Consider the following 17,277-nt stretch of genomic DNA (forward strand, 5'->3'; position numbering starts at 1 on the left):
AAAATTATAAATCGCATTACAGCAAAAGCAGTATAGAAACGAGAGGGAATAGAGATCGCATTCAGCAATATAATATTTTTCTATGTACCTATGACATACTGACATTAATATTTATAAACACTATTAGTTAACGCGTAAGACGTTAAGACGAAATTCACTCTACTATATTATTAAAATACAGTAGAGTGAATTTGTTGGTAGTATGGTCTAGTTGTATTTGTTCATGAGCTGTTATATATAGTTTTATTTTTGTAAACCGGAAGCATTTAAATAAAATATACATTTTTGTTGTGTGAAAGGTAGTTCTTTGAACTATTTAGAATATAAAAGGAGGATAGATCATGCAATCGTTTGGAGAATGGGGAAGTGACATCTTCGTCTCTTTCGGTTAGCAAAATCATACATCTTCAATTGGCAACACATCTTAAGACGATTATTAAAAAAGCCATATATATAGTTTATTCCGTTTTGTGTCCTATAATAATCTTTTTTAATATAAGAAGAAAAAATATTTTTAAATCTGTACTGGCATGGATAGATGAAAATTTTTTACCATATCCATATCCAACTATTGGTTGGCGTTGTCAGTTGTCATTTGATATATTGATGTTTGTACTGACAAAAAACATTTGTAAATGTGAATTTTGTAAACGGTTTCTGTAATATAGTTAAAATTAAAGTATATTTAACGTTTATTACGGATAAATTATAAACTAGAGCTAGTGTGTATTTTTTAAATTTTCCTTTAAATAAGCAAATATGTGTCTTACATACATGAAATTACAAAAGTAGTTTGGTTGAGCATCATGTCGAATTTTAATACAGAATTTATAATGGAACTTTTCTTAGACGATAACGTTTCGACTTTAAACAGATTAATTGTTGCTACTGCAAATACTGTTAACGAAAATTTAGAAAATATATCTTATATCAAAAGAACTTTATTAAAACATCAAGGAATTATAGTTCAGCCTTCTGATCAATTTCGGTCTGTCAAAGATGTAACAATCCCCTACGAAAACAAGAATTTTTTTGAACTGATTGTCAAAAATTTTACAAATGAAGAGTACATTATTAAATTTAAAATGCAAAAGGCTACAGTACAGGTATTCCTGTTAATACAGATAATTGTTTATTATTGATTTTATTGTAATTAATTTTTAATCAAAATATTTGTTCTTGCAGGCCTTAATAACATTTTTAAAAGATCATTTTAAACCTGGTGGTTCCATAGTCCCTCTTGATAAAAAGGTTCATGTGTTCCTTTGGGCATTAGTTAATGATTGTTCATTCAAAGAAGTTGGACAAATTTTTGGATTACATAAATCATCAGTAAGTTATATTTTTCATGAAATTGTCATGTTACTAGCAGAACAGCGATATCAGTTCATCAATTGGCCTTCATTGGAGGAGCAACATATAACAAGAGTAAAAGTCAATAGTAAGTATGGATTTCCAAACTGTGTGGGTTTTCTTGATGCCTGTAGACTTAAGGTTGGTTCAAAAAGAAAAAAAAGGCAAGTTAGTAATTTTATCCTTCTCCAAGCTGTTTGTGACGAAACCTTGATGTTTATTGATATTCACATTGGAGAAATAGGCAATACTGTGAAAGGTAAAGTTTTTAGGGAAACTCAATTATCCCAAGAGCTTAAGAACTTCATAGACTTTGATAATCATATATTAGGTGATTGTGAATATAAATTGAGAAAGAACTTGTTAATACCTTTCTCTCGTGAAGAGCTGGTATCAAATGAAGAAATTAAATTCAATGAAATACATTGGAAGGCTCATTCATACATTGGAAGTGCATTTGGGTTGTTAAAGGATAGATTCCAAAAGTTAAATCATATTGATATCAATAGGCCAGATGCGGTTCAAGCTTTAATATGTGCAGCTTGTGTCTTACATAACTTTGTGCTGTTACATGAAGGCACACCAGTAAAAGAAGAAGCGGTAATTAATGATGAAGGTGTCTCAATTGATACTAATGTAGTTAAGAGTGCAGTTGAAAAGAGACAGTTTATATGTAATTATATTAATTACATCCATAATTTGAGTTAGTTTTGAAGATTAAATATTTAAAAATGTCATTCTTTGTTTTTTATATCAACCTACAAATGCAAGAAGAAATGTATGGTTTGGTAAAATGTAAATATATAATTACTGTGAAATGTCATATGGTTACTTTGATCATATAAGCTTTTTTTAAACATGGTTGATATGATTTTAAATAAATTCAGTTCAGTTTAAAGAAGGGGACTTATAAAGAGTCATCATATTATACCAGGATAGAATACACACTTGACCATGCCTCGATTTACAACACAAAATACCAAAACAATAATCGATTTAGAGATATAAATAGTATCAATTTAGGCCACTTTTTCAAAGTATATTTTCCATAATCCATGGGTCAAACAGTGTTTAATATAAAAGAAGACAAAAGTATTATAATGCAATTAGGTTTGACTTATATCACTTGAAGCATTACTCCATCAATATTACTTTGCATACGTAAGGAGTTTATGTTAAAAAAACTATACTAATTGAATTGACAAAAAACTATTAAGGAAAAGTGAATATTCGTATATATATAACAATAATGGGAACAGTCATGTAATATATTTTTTTTAGGTGGTAGAGCCTAGCTGTGGTCAAGTTACTACAGCTCGAACATGGGCTGGCTCGACCGGGGAAGTACCACTCTCTCACAGAAGATCGGCGTGAAGTAGTCTTTAGTGGCTGCGTTTCGTCCGATGAGTGAGAGAGCCGGTTGCCCTTTCCGCGTTGTCACCCTTTCCTGCCATTTCCTTATTCCCACCCCTCCCTTTTTCTCAACAATCAAGGTTAGCAACCTTTCACATAAATATATATACGTATATAAACATATATATATATATATATATATATATATATATATACATATATATATATATATATATATATATATATATACGTATATAAACATATATATATAGAACAGTCATGTTATAGAAAGTGATAATTTATTTTGATTTTAAAATATTTATAAGCACAAATTGCCTGTTTAGTCATAGGACAGTGAACTAATGTATTTATAACGTATAGTATAAGCATAATATAAAATATAGGTGTAAATAAAAGTAAAGAACGTTATTATTGTCATAGAACTTATATTTGCCTACAAAAACCAAGGAAAAATTACGAAATTAGAAGACATTTCAATTTATTTATTTATTACAAAGAATAAGTATAAATAATACGTATTTTGATGTATACAACACATTACAATCAATTTCACCTGAATGTATGTACAATATGTATCCATTTACTCACATATTTGCAATAATGAAATGTTATATTGATTTAATTATCTAAAAAATATAAAAACTTCTTTAAAATAATAATTTTCTAAACTTTAAAGAGTTTGTTTCGCCTCCACTATAACTAATATAAAACCTCTTCTAATGTTTACGTAGCATCAAGACGGGGAAATCATTTCCGCCTTACATAACAACTTTGATTGTTTCACGGTGGGTTTACTTGTTAATTTTTTGATTTCAGGTGGTAATTTCAGCACAACATTTAGTTTTAAATATTAATTTAAATATAAAACATAAAAGATAGCACTCGTAGCATATATGAGGAAGGAACATAACTTGGGGTTCTCACGTAATAAGTGTAGTACATGAGCAGCTTAAGCCATTTAAAACATTTTTTTTTTTTGAAAATATAATCTATAAATACAGTTCATGATTAAAGCTTATAAGCTTTAAACAGACATTAACAGGAGAACAAACATTTAATATACAATTTCTTCCTGGTGTATCCTAGATTACATTAGGCACTATATTGGCAACCTACAAGGCACTATGCAGTTAGCACAGCAATTTTAATCTATATCCGTAACATTATATTCAACAAATTTATTATAATAATATGCCTTTTCTTTTGAAAATTAGCGCTTCATGAAACGCTTTGTAACAATAATATGCTCGGTTATGATCTTACAGTTATAAATTAGATAATTATTTAAATTTTTTATGCCATTTGTCTATCGACCATCGTGGTCCTTAGCTATTGTTAGCGTTATATACAAATTTATATTTACAAAGAGCTGCTCTGCCAATTATTCTACATAACTAATACACGGAATGTATAAAGTGAATATATTTAATATTTAATGTATACTAGAAAGTGATCTTCGATAAGTAAGTAGTATTGGTTCATTTTCTCATTAGTTTATCGATATGTTATTAGTTTTCATCAAAACTGACATTGAATATTAAATATATTACAATCACAGTAATCTCCACAATCGCATAATGTAATTCTATAGGACTTTTCAAAACGTAGGTGGTATATAAAAGTTATAAGGTCGCAATTCCATAACAAAATGTTAGAGTCCCTGGCGACGATCGCTGAAATGCAATGATTGTTTGAGTAAGTAAAGAGTTTTATAAGTCACTTTATAATCAATATTTACAAAGTTCACATTTCACCGACACTCAGTCTTGGCACACACAATGTCACTGTCACTTTGAAATGGTTCCGTACACAGTTTGCGGTAGTTTTCATATATAAGTCTTTTTGACTTTTTGTAGGGTACCACACTTGAGGTCCTTGTCGAGGGACTCGGTGGAGTTGCGAAGGTCGAGAGTCCGTTCTTTACCCAGCTCGAGATGCAGATTGTCCTGCTTTGCTAGAGGGCAAACATTAGCTACAATGTTCACGTTTTTTGACCTCGGCGGCATGTAGCCCGAGTTCACATTTAAAGGCGTTTCTAATGGGCTCAGTCTGAAAATAGAAGTCATTATATACATAAGTATAATGATATATTATTGATGGAAATAAAAAAGTAAATATTTTTTTTATAATATACACATATGTATATATTTACTACTATATTTTATATGCACTGGTAATTTTTTTTAACTGTATTGAAGGACGGCTAGTTAGGAATTATATCTAATTACATGTGTAGAAACATCATCATAAACAAACAAAAACGTATTAATTGAGAACACCGTGAATTTCCATTGAATCCATCTTCATAAAATATACTAACCGATTCAATTGATTATGCTGCTCATTAAAGGGAGAGGTGTCAGTGAAGAAAGGGTGTCTGAATCTTCTGGAGAAGAGGTATCCGATGACGAAGCCGACCATGAGAGTGACGAGACAGGAGGCGACTACCGCGGTAAGCAACGCCTGAGCACTGTAGATGTTGCCCGCTGCTTCGACTGTTAGTAAATCTGTAATTCATTACTAATGTTAGAGTACGAAATTTTTAGGATGATTGAGAATTGAATCCTTTTTTTATGTTTCTCCCCTCATAGAAGTATTTTCTAAGTGAACATGTTTTAAATTTCTTTTTACTCTCCGGTGACGCTATAAAAGTCGCAGGGTTAACAGCAATACACATTACAAAAAAAAAATAATTTTTGAATTATTTTTTATGTCTATGCTATCGATTAAATTGGTCATACTTTTATTGCTCTGAGGCCGTTTGATAAAAGTTGCTGATTATTTATAGATAAGTATCGCTGTTGCTAGAAATAATTATCAATTTTATGATTACCTGTTTCGTGCTTATTATTGCTAGTGTCTTTGTCTTCAGACAGGACGTTAGTTTCGACTACTTCAATAAGAATTTCATTTTGTATATCGTTATTTGGTTGATGAGGATTCGGGTCGGACTGAGGCTTTTTCGTTACAGGATTTCGGTTTGCGTGACGGTCACTCGGTAATAAACTAGGTAATTTATTGCAAATATCAGTCTTGCCGGTTTCTATGTTTTGTAAAAATCTTTCCGGATTTGGAAATTGTCTGTTTCCAACCCAAGAGCATTGCTGCTGTTTGGAATCCCAAGCACAATGAGGATCTTGCAGTCCCACGCATTCTCTATAAATAAAAATAAAATATTATTTTATTATTGAAATAATTTTTAAAATTGTTTGAACTGTAATTGAGAACAATGGAAAGATAAAACTGTACCTGCACGATTGCACGTTAGCACAGTGAGATAACGTTATGGCTTTTATCATGTCGCCGGAAGATACGATTAACTTCTCGGTAGTGAGAGCTACATGCATTTGTTTGATTGGTACGCCGGGTGGCAGTACTTGGACCTCGGATATTACTGCTGTTCTTACTGGATTTTTACCATATTCATCCATACTAGCATCGAATACGCCCTCGTTAGAAGCTACATTCACAGCTTTATGACCCTGCCGTCATCTGTACCGACGTACATAACGTCGTATTTGTTGCCATTCATTGACTGCACTTGAGGGTGGATAGCGATCGCTGAAAACCTATACTGTAAACTGACTCTTATAAGAATCGGTCGTGCTAAAAATGACGGAACAGCTTTATCCATCAGTGGATGTGTTTTAATAAAATTGATGGCTGAATCCGAAAGTGTTCTACTATCTTCTACGCACGACCCTGGTTGCGGTGGTTGGGGAACTTTTTCTTTTGGCAATTGTAGCCAGTTCGAGTTCATATTTTTCTGTCCTTTAAATGGTCCTTCGAAAGCGTCTAAAATATCTCTCATCGCAAATGCACATACTGCCGAACCACCGATTGCGTTTTGTGGTGTTGTAAACACAGCATAAACTATATCATTCCTGTTACCGCCGTTGCCATAAACACCATTAATAATTTCAGTAGTAGCTTCTGAAAGAGTATAAAATATTATTCGTTTAACTCAAAAAGAGACCATTTATTAATCCAGAGAGCAAAACTTACGTATTTCATCGAAGTAGAACGGATATTCCCCAGGTATTGAGCAGTTTAGTCGGGCTTTGAGAAATGATGTCCATCTATCGTTAAAAGGGTGTGGACCACCTTTATCATTTAGACATACTCTTGCGACCCTCGAATATACCGACTAAAAATATTATTTATAAAATTATATATTTTACAATATATGTATTATTATCACCTATATTAAATATCATTGATGGAGTGTAATATTTGTGAACTATGCGTAGATAGACTAACCTTTCCGCAGTTCATGTACTCGACAGCAGTCTCACGATAAAAGAAGTAAACGTGGCTCGTTGAAGCCACTGCTCCGACAAATGAGGGATCGTTTAATAATCGTAAATCTGAGTGTTCGGTCCTTACTGGTTCTCGGTATATTAAGGGTTCGGAGCCCGAAAAATCTGCAGCCGTCGCAGTATATAGATGACCATCTAGAGGATAAGATTTATCAAATATAATGTTAATTTTCATTGACCTTTGGTATGTAAAAAAATATTTTTATACCGTTTCGTGTTTAGGTATCTTAAAAAAGAACTTAATTTGTTTTACGGTAGCATTATTTTTGTTACACATTATGGGTAATTTGTTTGAAAAGTACGGGTTAGGTAATTTATGGCTTTAGTTATTTTTAAAGTCGTGAAATAAGGTTCCATTATGCGGTTTTTTTATTTTGGATGCGGTTAAACATCTACTATTATGATTTTAATCTTAATCGTTTTTTTTATAACTTTGAAAAATTATTTAGAATAATGCAATATTATATGACGGGCCAAAATTGCACGTTTTCATGGTAACTAACAAGTTAAAATAAATGATCTTTAATATGTATAAGCTATGAGGATCACATGATAAATCAAAACGTATCCATTAAAAGCTATCCATCACGTTTGTGGTTGTGAATACTAAATTCGAATCCATTGTCTAAATATCATTAACACTAATGTCTCGGGAATAACGGTGTTCGAAATCTTAAAGTTGTACAGAAATTGGTTGTAACTGTAATAGTAATAAAATAGATCAATATCGCGACGTCGTGCGTCGTGCCTAGCTCAACCCCTTGGCGTGCCAGACTGTTTGTAGACCAACGATGGGAAAGCTTTCGTGCCATCACCGTTACCAATTTTATGTTACATACAATACATAGTCCATAAAATATATTTAAATTCATAGATAAGATAGATGCTTTTACTAGACCTAATAACGATATTAGGTCCTGATATTTATTTTTATGTTTATGAGATATAGTTTTGTTAGATTATGTTCTTGTTGGTAGGAATAAATAAAATTATATAGTAGCGGAAACATAAGTTATAAACATACTCTAATAAATTAAGGAGAGTATAGGAATATTTTTAAATTTAATTGTAAAAAACTATGCTAAGGTAATATTTACCTGTGAATATGGCAGTTGAATTGTGTTGCGGGTTGTATGGACATCTGCCGGTTCCATCGAACTCTTCGAGCGAGTGGTTGGGGGGATGCCTGGCGTACCTCCGGCACATGGGTTTGAAAGCGTTGGTTCCACAGACCAGCAATCGCCCGTGAGCCCTAGTCGCCACTCGCAGATAGTTCTGGCAATCGTCCGCCGATTTTCCCTTTATTAGACATAGCTCTCGATGTGCGACAGTAGATTGCCATTCTATTCGCTGTAAAAATAAAATATATAAAAATATATTTTTTAAAGCATAATCGCTCACATACTAGTAATCCGTGGAGAGCTTTTATGACATGTATCCCGTGCGACGTCTATTGAATGCGACATTGCACCTGCCTGTATGCTAATTCAATTTATCCATCGGCATTACAACCATGTGTTGCGATATGTGTTAACTCAATTCATTCCTGTACCCTCATTACGAGTTTAAAATGTTTATCATTAATAAATAACGTTTGTTGTTTAGGTGAACAGCGAAAATTAATACTAATATTATAGTTTCATTAGATCTTATGTATATCAAAGTGTATAGTAAGTATGACGTCAAATAATAAGTAAACTTTTGTTTTGCGTGTACATCCATCACAAGAGTATAACGTGACTAGAGCAATTCTGTCAAATTATTCGCATTGCATGACGGTGATATCGCTGCTAGAAAATATTAAAAATACAAATAAGTTGTAAAAGTTGGCAACACCAATAATATTTAAAATTATAAATAACTTTCTGTATATAGGTATTTATTATTGCTTGTTATTTATTGTTTAAAGTTTAACATTTATATATTCAATGATAATCTAGCGTGAGTTGCAGCGCGTGAAAGAATGTACGAACGTTTCGTATCCGTCGTTATATACATGTTTACTTACGCGGATGTTAATGGGATAGTAATTCATGCATTGTTTGCATCGGAACTATCATAACTCAATGACGTTGATTCACTGATGCAGTAAAGCTTACAGCACAAGCATTTAAGCTATCAACATGTTTGTAATATGATGTGGTAATTCTATAACCGAGGTGCAAAGTAGGCCGACTAAGAATAAGCAGAGTCCGACTGGTAGCAAAGCAACTGTTTGCGTAAGATTAGATACGAAAAAAAAAATAACCATGTAACACATATTTTATTATCTATATGAGGTAGCGTGAAATTTACGTGTGAGTGCAATTTTATTCGGCTTTCCATTTTATTTCATCCGTATCGCTTTGTTTCATTGGAATAACAAAAAACAAATTTCTGTGATAATTTCTTTTTCCAGTTACTATAAAAATATTGGTATGTAGTTTTTGCTGTAATTTATTGCTATTTATTTCCTTTTCAACGTTCGAGAAAATAATTGAATTGCAAATTAATCTTACATAGATAGATAATCGTCGTTGCTATCTACTCGTGATTTATAATAATAATTCCTCACCTGTTCTACATTTTCCGATAAATCGTAGAGGCTGAGATTATAGACCGTACTCCTGGAAGAAAAATTACATTTTAGATATCAGACAGGAACAATCATAGCATCACAATGTGATAAAGACTGAATCTAGAAACTGAAAAGTCAATTAACATTTCAATGTGTCGCACGCAGGGACCAGAACATCTCAGTTGAATAAATACAAATGTTTTTTTGTATTCAAACAGAATGTTTCATCGTTCCCATTTAGTTTTATTTATTTATGGTATAAACAAAATCTATATTAGTTAGGTGTTATAGTGTAAATATAGGGTTATAGTTGGAAAGAACTATTGATTTGAAAGTGGTTCAACTGTAAAATTATAATGTTGCCTCAACTAACCTGCCCCCTACTAAAATAGAGAAGTCGTCTTTGTCTAAAATACGGAAGTGGTTTGGTCCTGTCGTATTGCCCACAAACTGCTCCGTAGTTTCATCGCCTGAAACAATATTGTTTATTATAATAAATTATTATGGAATAGAATTAATTATTAAAATAATACTACGTTTAAAGCGTTTCATTGAAATAATTCGATGTATTTGACAAGTCTTTTAACGTAATGACAAGAGGTTAACGGAGTAAGCCAACTAACAAACCACATCGGCCAGTAAACCTGTGGACCTGATTGCGGCTCTCCAACCGCGTTTCTGCTTTGGCATTCCTTTGTTTAATTGACAAACTAGTTTATGCTTTGAAATTTTAATAATGCACTATGCTGCCTTAACGTATATTTGCTTTAGTACTTGTTGTACATAAATTTCAAATGTATATATTTTTTATGAATATGGTCTCTCCAGGCGTGACTATATGGAGTTAATAGACACGAAATGCAAAGTTATTTATAATGTAAAATCTTAAAATATCACGTTTCCAAAAGATCTATTCTAATTTTAGTTTCTATTATGCTACGCACTGAGCACAGGTAAACGTCAGTGTACAAAGCTTTTTGGCTTTGGCTGTTTTTCAGGTAAAATCTGAAGCTTACCGCGAATACATAAAAAAAAATAAAAAAATAACGAGTACCTAATGTGATTTTAACACGAGTGTTTATGATTCATTTCGCTATTAATTTATATTTTTTATATATATATATATTACTGAGTCATAACGTTTTTTATAGACATCGTATAATAAATAATTACAACCAGGTGATTAATATTTGTAATTCTGAGACTGATATTTTTCATAATCATTATATTATTTTTAACTATTGTTTTATATGTTCCGACTGTGCTATATCGTTAATTTCTTGGTATTAGTTATATTTGTGGGTTATAAAGAATTTAACTTTCAAAGTAATTTTACTATGCAGCGTTATTATAATCCTATTATGTGTGTGGTTCGATTCAAACTCTCTTATTTCTTATTGTGTCACCGAACAATGTTTGCATTGTATGACGATTTAACAACAATAAGACTGTTTCATAACAATAACTTTTAAAATTCTCACGTGTCAATCTCACTGGCGGAGGGTAGCATACGTTAATTTATTTTATTATTCTGCAATGACTTATATTTGTTCCTTGTACTAACCGAGACTCTTATTGTCTAATATTTAAAATTTCTTCAATAATAATACCCTTAGTCACTCTATATTTCATTCTCTACCCGCCAGTAAAAGATCCACCAAAATCAGTCCAGCTTTTTCAGAGATTAGCCGGAACAAACAGAGCGACAGATAGATAAAAATAATATATATTGCCCTTGAGTATAATATGAGTACCTTGCATACATCCATAGGCAGTAAATAAAAGTTTACTTAACATTGCAAATAAATACTAGAATTTTATATATTTTTTTTTTGTCTGTGTAAAAAATAAAAAATAAATAATACTTACTATTAATACAATCTAAACAAAGTACTTACCATATTTGATATGGATTCGAGCGTTTGCGTCGGGCATCCACGCTTGGGCGGTGGATGCTAGCAGTATGAGGACCGCCCTGGCGACGGCCATATTGTTTTAGTACCTATACACTTCTAAACCCGCCATCTTTCACTGTTCCCTGTAACAAATTAATGGTTCAATTGTTACAAGAGTTGTGCTTTTAAGTTGAAAAACAAATATATATTTTTTTTATGTACGCGTCGTACTACGTTCTACTTCCATATATTAATGATTGTTTTTGTTACAAGACTCAAATATGTTTAATTATAGATAAGATAGAAATATCTGTTTCGATAGCACATATGGATGTCAGCGTAGATGTAAACATTTTTTAAAACATTTGATATGAATTATATAGATTCATTATTATTATTATAAAAACATTAAGTTATTTAAAATATCTCTTAAATATGTTTGAAGTGAAAAGCTTTAGGCAAAGGTATTAGTGAGAAGTGATTTTTGCTCATTCAAAGCATCTGGTTACACTAGATAATTCTGTATAAATATGCTGCATTTCGAGAAGAGCTGCTGTATTCGTTCACTTAACAGGACATCTAGTCTAGTTTTTATATTCGCTATTTTTGGATCGTGAGAATGTATCGGAACGTGAATACAGTTACAGCTACTTAGAAGTTTATCTGGAATTTATTAGACCATTTGAAATGAAGCTGTTAATTTAAATAGAATTAATTTTATATCTTCATAAATGCGAAAGTATCAAAGAAAATATGCAATAATAAAATATACTTTATAAAAGTATTATTTCTATTCTTTCTCGTTCTAATTACGAATTAGTTATGCAGTCAGAATAGTTAAGATTTAAAACTGTTGTCACACGCTGGTTTAATATCAATAATAACATAAAAAATACATATAAATCAAAATAACTGTTTAAATTGCTTCGGCGCATTATAATTTACTTGCGATGCTGATCAAAAGCGTACATGTGCATTAGACGTCATGAATTTAATGAACATTAAAAAGGGGTTGGAGTTTTAATGTAACAGAAGGCATTTCTAGGGCAGATGTCACAAAGGATGAACGTGGGGCGTGTATAATGTAATATTCTATACCCTTTATCAGAATTTTAGATTTACTGAATCAATAGTAATTCGACACAGAACCTTCATTCGTCGTATGTATTACGTTAATCGCGGCTCTGCGACTTATCGTCACTAGATCTCACGATAAAATTATTGTAAGTAAACCTATCGTAAGGAAGTATTGATAACGATTAATAAATTTAAGTGTTTTTCAACCAGAATTGTACATTTTAATTGAAAGACTATTCGATTTATTCTTATTTGGGTATTGTCAGTAAAATAAGACTGCGCTCACATTACAAGCAGATTTAATAAAAAAAAAAGTTATTACATACATTTTAGATGAAAATGTACAGTAAACATTTTTTATTCCTTAGCAAAGGCTTCCCAACCGGATTACGCTCGTATATAGCGTGACCAGGATAGGCCTATAATTACATATGAGATGCGGTTGACATTTGAGCTCGAGGCTGTGGTGCTATAAAAGATCCCACGCTGCACGGGAAGCTGAGGTTCTCACAAACACTTACATAAAACCTCTTTACGATATTAATTTTTAAATGCAGAGTTGTTTTTTTTTTATTTAATCGGATTAAATCCTTCTTTTAGAAGTTTTCTCTATCACATTGTATATTAAAGCTTCTGGCTATGTCACGCGTGAAATGTATGGTATATAAACGAACGTGCGCTGGTTAGGGGATAACTACGACTATATACGTGTTGAAACTTGAAAGGGGCTTTAATGGATACCATCAATCGTTTGTGATACATTTATGTATGAAACCTACGTTCTGATAGTGATTTTTAAATTTGTCTTCGAAGACAATGGTTTATGTTAGTATCATTTAGTATTTTTTTTTTGATCAAATTATTGCATTTTGAATTGTTCTCTATTAAGGAATAAGATACCAGAGCTAGAAGGATGGTTATAAAGCTACAACGATAAACTAGAGATGTTTTTGTTTGTATGAATGTTTGTTCGCTCAAAATTTCATTTATTTAGCGATCACTAATTCTTTTTGGATAGAATTTTGTCGAATTTATCACGTATAAATTGTAAGAGGATATGATATAGAATTTAGAAAATAGGCGAGGAAAACTTACAAAGACGTTATTAACGGCGTTATTCCTTATGCGAAGTTAACTTACTTTCACATCTCATCAGATTTAGATTATGATTTTTGATGTCGGATATTGTTGATTAAAAATTTATCCTTTATTACTAAGAATACATTTTTCATTATTTTTTTATATTATTATTAATTTACATTTGTATGATTTTCTGTCTACATTGATTATTAATTTTATTCTTTGTAAGAATTTATAAAAATGCTCAAATATGGTCACATTAAAATATCCAAAACCTTTTTTTATTATAGTCATAGTTTGGAAGAGAATAAGTAAATACGTCCAACGTTTAATCACACTAAAACATTTTGCACGTTAAGGTCAAATGGTTATAAATTTTAATATTTTATAAAAGAAACTATAATTAATGTATAAGCCGAGTTATAAATTATTCATAATTCCATATTAAAATTGCTTTACTTACCACAACATTACATTATAATGTTGATGTTGAGAAAAATTACTTAAGCGTTTCAGTAAATTAAATTATGTTATAAAAAATTTGTATACCTATATTGCATAGTTTTAGCTTATATGATTGATAAAACTGTCAGTTTATTGGAAAAATTAAACATAGCCCCAGTAACACGATAGTCGTTGACGGTCCACTGCACTTTTCGGTCAGAATATACAGGCGAGCTGGCTTTGAAAATTTAATTGATAGATGAGAAAAGTTTTTAAAACTCAATCCGGTGTGGCTTATAAATTAACAAGCATCAGTATTATCCGCGGGCGTAATGATAATGTGGATGAAATAAATTCCACGTATTAAATTCTCGTGACAACAATTTCTACTATCTTGACATGATGATGTACGTTCAACCCAGGATGTTGATAATGTGTTTCATTCATTGGGTACATCGTTTAGTTAATGTGGTAATTGTGAGATCTATTTATAAACTTCGGAAGTAATCTAGAATGAATCAGCGAAATGCCAGCTCGATATAGAAATAAGCTTACTTACCGTGAAAATCTTATTACTAATTGTAATTAGATCTTTGGAAAATTTCTAACTAGTTAGCTTTTGATTAAAGTCAAAACAATAATATAACTACAGTAACTAATTAAGTCTTCTTATAAAAGTTAGTATTTTATTTTTATTTACTTCTAAGAAGAATATATATTTAATACAGACCAAAAAATTTTTGTATATTTTTTTATTAACTTTCAAATAGTAATTTACTGTAAAATGCTACTGGCCACAAACACACCATTATTAAAAATACTAAGTTAAAAAAAGCCTAATTAAGTTACTACATTTATATGAATGTGTTACATGACCCACTGACCGGCTGTCTGGTTCGTGATCATATAATATACTAACTTGACTCTCAAGAGCTTTCACTGTACTATCGGTGATGCCTCTGGCTGTGTTTAGTTCATCCCATGGGCTGAGAGAAATCCGAGATAGTTTAACAGATGACCATTTAGTTTAGCTTTGCTGGTGCTTGGCTCTTCAATACAGCTTTACGAATTAACAAAATATATCTACACAAAACGAAATAAACGGTATATATCTTCTATTTATGTTAACGACTTTAGCTGCGGTCATTACGGTAATTACGAGGCTATTTAAGTTAAATATCTTTATACGTAAATGATAAACAAATATTAATTTTATTACGAATTCAAAGGCGAATTTAATTGTAACAAAACAATGATACATTTTAAAAGAGAAGTTCAATTATGCTTCTTTGTAGATATAAAAATAGTTTTATATCTTATTAACAATTTATATGAATATTTTACCAGTTAAATGCTTTACCAGTTGTTATTGTTAATTTCAATGACATTTTATGGTAATGAGTATATTTTCTACGTCAATTTAATGATACAAATAAATAAAAACTATAACGAAATATCTTAGTGAAGCAGAAAACTTAACAATGTTTTTATATAACACTAAAACAGAAGAAAAGTTTTATAGAATATATTAAAAAAAACCTAGATAGGTGCCCTTTAAAAAACAAGATATAACAAAACCTGATCTGAATTGATTTGAATATATGAAAGTTAAATAATTATACACAAAACCTGTTACGTTTCTTGTACAAAAACATTTAATTTTATAGTATTAATATAACAAACTGCTTCTAAAGAATATAAATAAAAAATCTAATAATAACTCGAATGGGACAGCATATCGAATTTTAGTCTCTTAAAGTCCCGGGTTTAATCGCTCTATGAATATATATTTCAACCGAATAACGGTTTTTATAGTCCAAGACGACAACATCGGAAACAGTTATGAACTTTATAAGTAAACATTTTAACTATGCTCGTCTGAAATCACTGTTTTTTGGTTCTAAACCCCCATGTCTTAAGCATCACTTAGCTTCAATATCTTTGTAAACAAAGTTCTCAAGGAGTATATTGTTGGAGTCCATGAATATTAAACAAAGCGTAGAGCAAGCTGTCGGCTGAATCCACCCCGCAGCCCGCAGGCCGCAACGTTGGCTCGTCCGCGTCCGGGGAGTCGACCCACCAATTGCTCCACTAGGGATACTACACTCGCTTAATAGCTTGGGACACGTCTTGAATAGTTTGTATGCTACTTAAATTCACTACTGAATTATTGTATCGAATCGACTCATGGCTTTATTCCGTCGCTAATGGATAATTGGCATTTAATTATGTCGTTACGTAATAAAAGTCAGAGCATAATTCGTCATTATCATGAAACTTTAATAACAAAACCTAATAGCATTTTATGAGTCATATGTATGTACGTGACATTATTATTAAACTGAAATTCCGAGAAAATATAAAATAATGGTATTACTAGTGGTGTGTCAACAATGCATGCACACTTCCCACCCCTACATCTACTGCTTTTTTGTAGTAGCATACCATGCTGGCGACCTACAAAATATATTGGATATCATTTGTACTCGTATACTCACTTAATTTAGTAACGATCCTGCAATATAATCCAATATCACTGTATCATAAGCACATTATAGTTTTCCACTGGCACTTTTAATGAGCACAGAAAATCAGACACAGATGGGGCCACGGAACATATTGGTATCACACAATCCCAGTGTATCCGATCATAAAACCAACCGGTTTCTATAGTAACGTGTCAGTATAACGTAGTGGTACCAGCGTCGTGTTTACGATGTCCGAGCGAGTGGTACACGCGCGTACTCTAAACGCACTCCGCGATACTGGTGCCAGCGACTGGCGGGGGGCGCCACACTAACCAGTCCGACCGGTTTCTCTATCTCTTTTTGAATGCGTATGCGTCGTTGCCACGTTTAGCTCTAGCTACGGCGTTGCCAGTTTTACTATGTTTTTTGTTTTCTGTTGACGCGCCTAAATGAGGGGCCATAAAATAGAAACGTACTTCGTCGAATAATTTTGGAGAGTAATGATAGAGTAAGGGCCCGATGGGATAGCTGTATGACACTTGATTTGAATGTCACAAAAAATCTGGTTTGAGTGTTAGTTGGATGTTAATAATTTGTTTACAATGATTCTACTTCTAAGGAAAAATGGTTTTCATTATTATTAATGTAACTAATATTACGAAAGAAACGAATGAACGAACCTAAAAGTTGAACGTTATAAACTTTTTATT

At 31.7% G+C, this 17,277-nt stretch overlaps 2 protein-coding genes across 3 annotated transcripts; one reads left to right on the forward strand and one right to left on the reverse strand.

Moving 5' to 3' along the window:
* The first annotated feature begins 5 nt into the window (after positions 1-5).
* On the forward strand, positions 6-2,909 carry LOC116779195 (uncharacterized). 2 transcript variants are annotated; one of them, XM_061529928.1, is made up of 3 exons: positions 6-1,106; positions 1,186-1,332; positions 2,635-2,909. In XM_061529928.1, the coding sequence occupies exons 1-3, from the start codon at positions 807-809 to the stop codon at positions 2,725-2,727; spliced, it is 540 nt and encodes a 179-aa protein (XP_061385912.1). In that variant the 5' UTR covers positions 6-806; the 3' UTR covers positions 2,728-2,909. The 2 variants fall into 2 exon arrangements, with proteins under 2 accessions (XP_061385912.1, XP_032529284.2); XM_032673393.2 differs by lacking the exon at positions 2,635-2,909 and having other exon boundaries at positions 1,186-2,090.
* Positions 2,910-3,198: 289 nt separating this feature from the next.
* Positions 3,199-16,872, reverse strand: LOC116777369 (semaphorin-1A-like). The gene is given in 12 exon segments (XM_032670880.2): positions 3,199-4,776; positions 5,048-5,234; positions 5,561-5,883; positions 5,977-6,205; positions 6,208-6,660; positions 6,733-6,874; positions 6,988-7,181; positions 8,144-8,396; positions 9,601-9,652; positions 9,977-10,073; positions 11,502-11,641; positions 16,598-16,872. Coding segments are annotated over 11 exon segments (2,244 nt in total). The 5' UTR covers positions 11,593-11,641; positions 16,598-16,872; the 3' UTR covers positions 3,199-4,553.
* Between the last annotated feature and the right edge of the window lie 405 nt (positions 16,873-17,277).

Source organism: Danaus plexippus, chromosome 6 (assembly GCF_018135715.1).
Source record: "Danaus plexippus chromosome 6, MEX_DaPlex, whole genome shotgun sequence".
Taxonomy (NCBI): Eukaryota; Metazoa; Arthropoda; class Insecta; order Lepidoptera; family Nymphalidae; genus Danaus; species Danaus plexippus.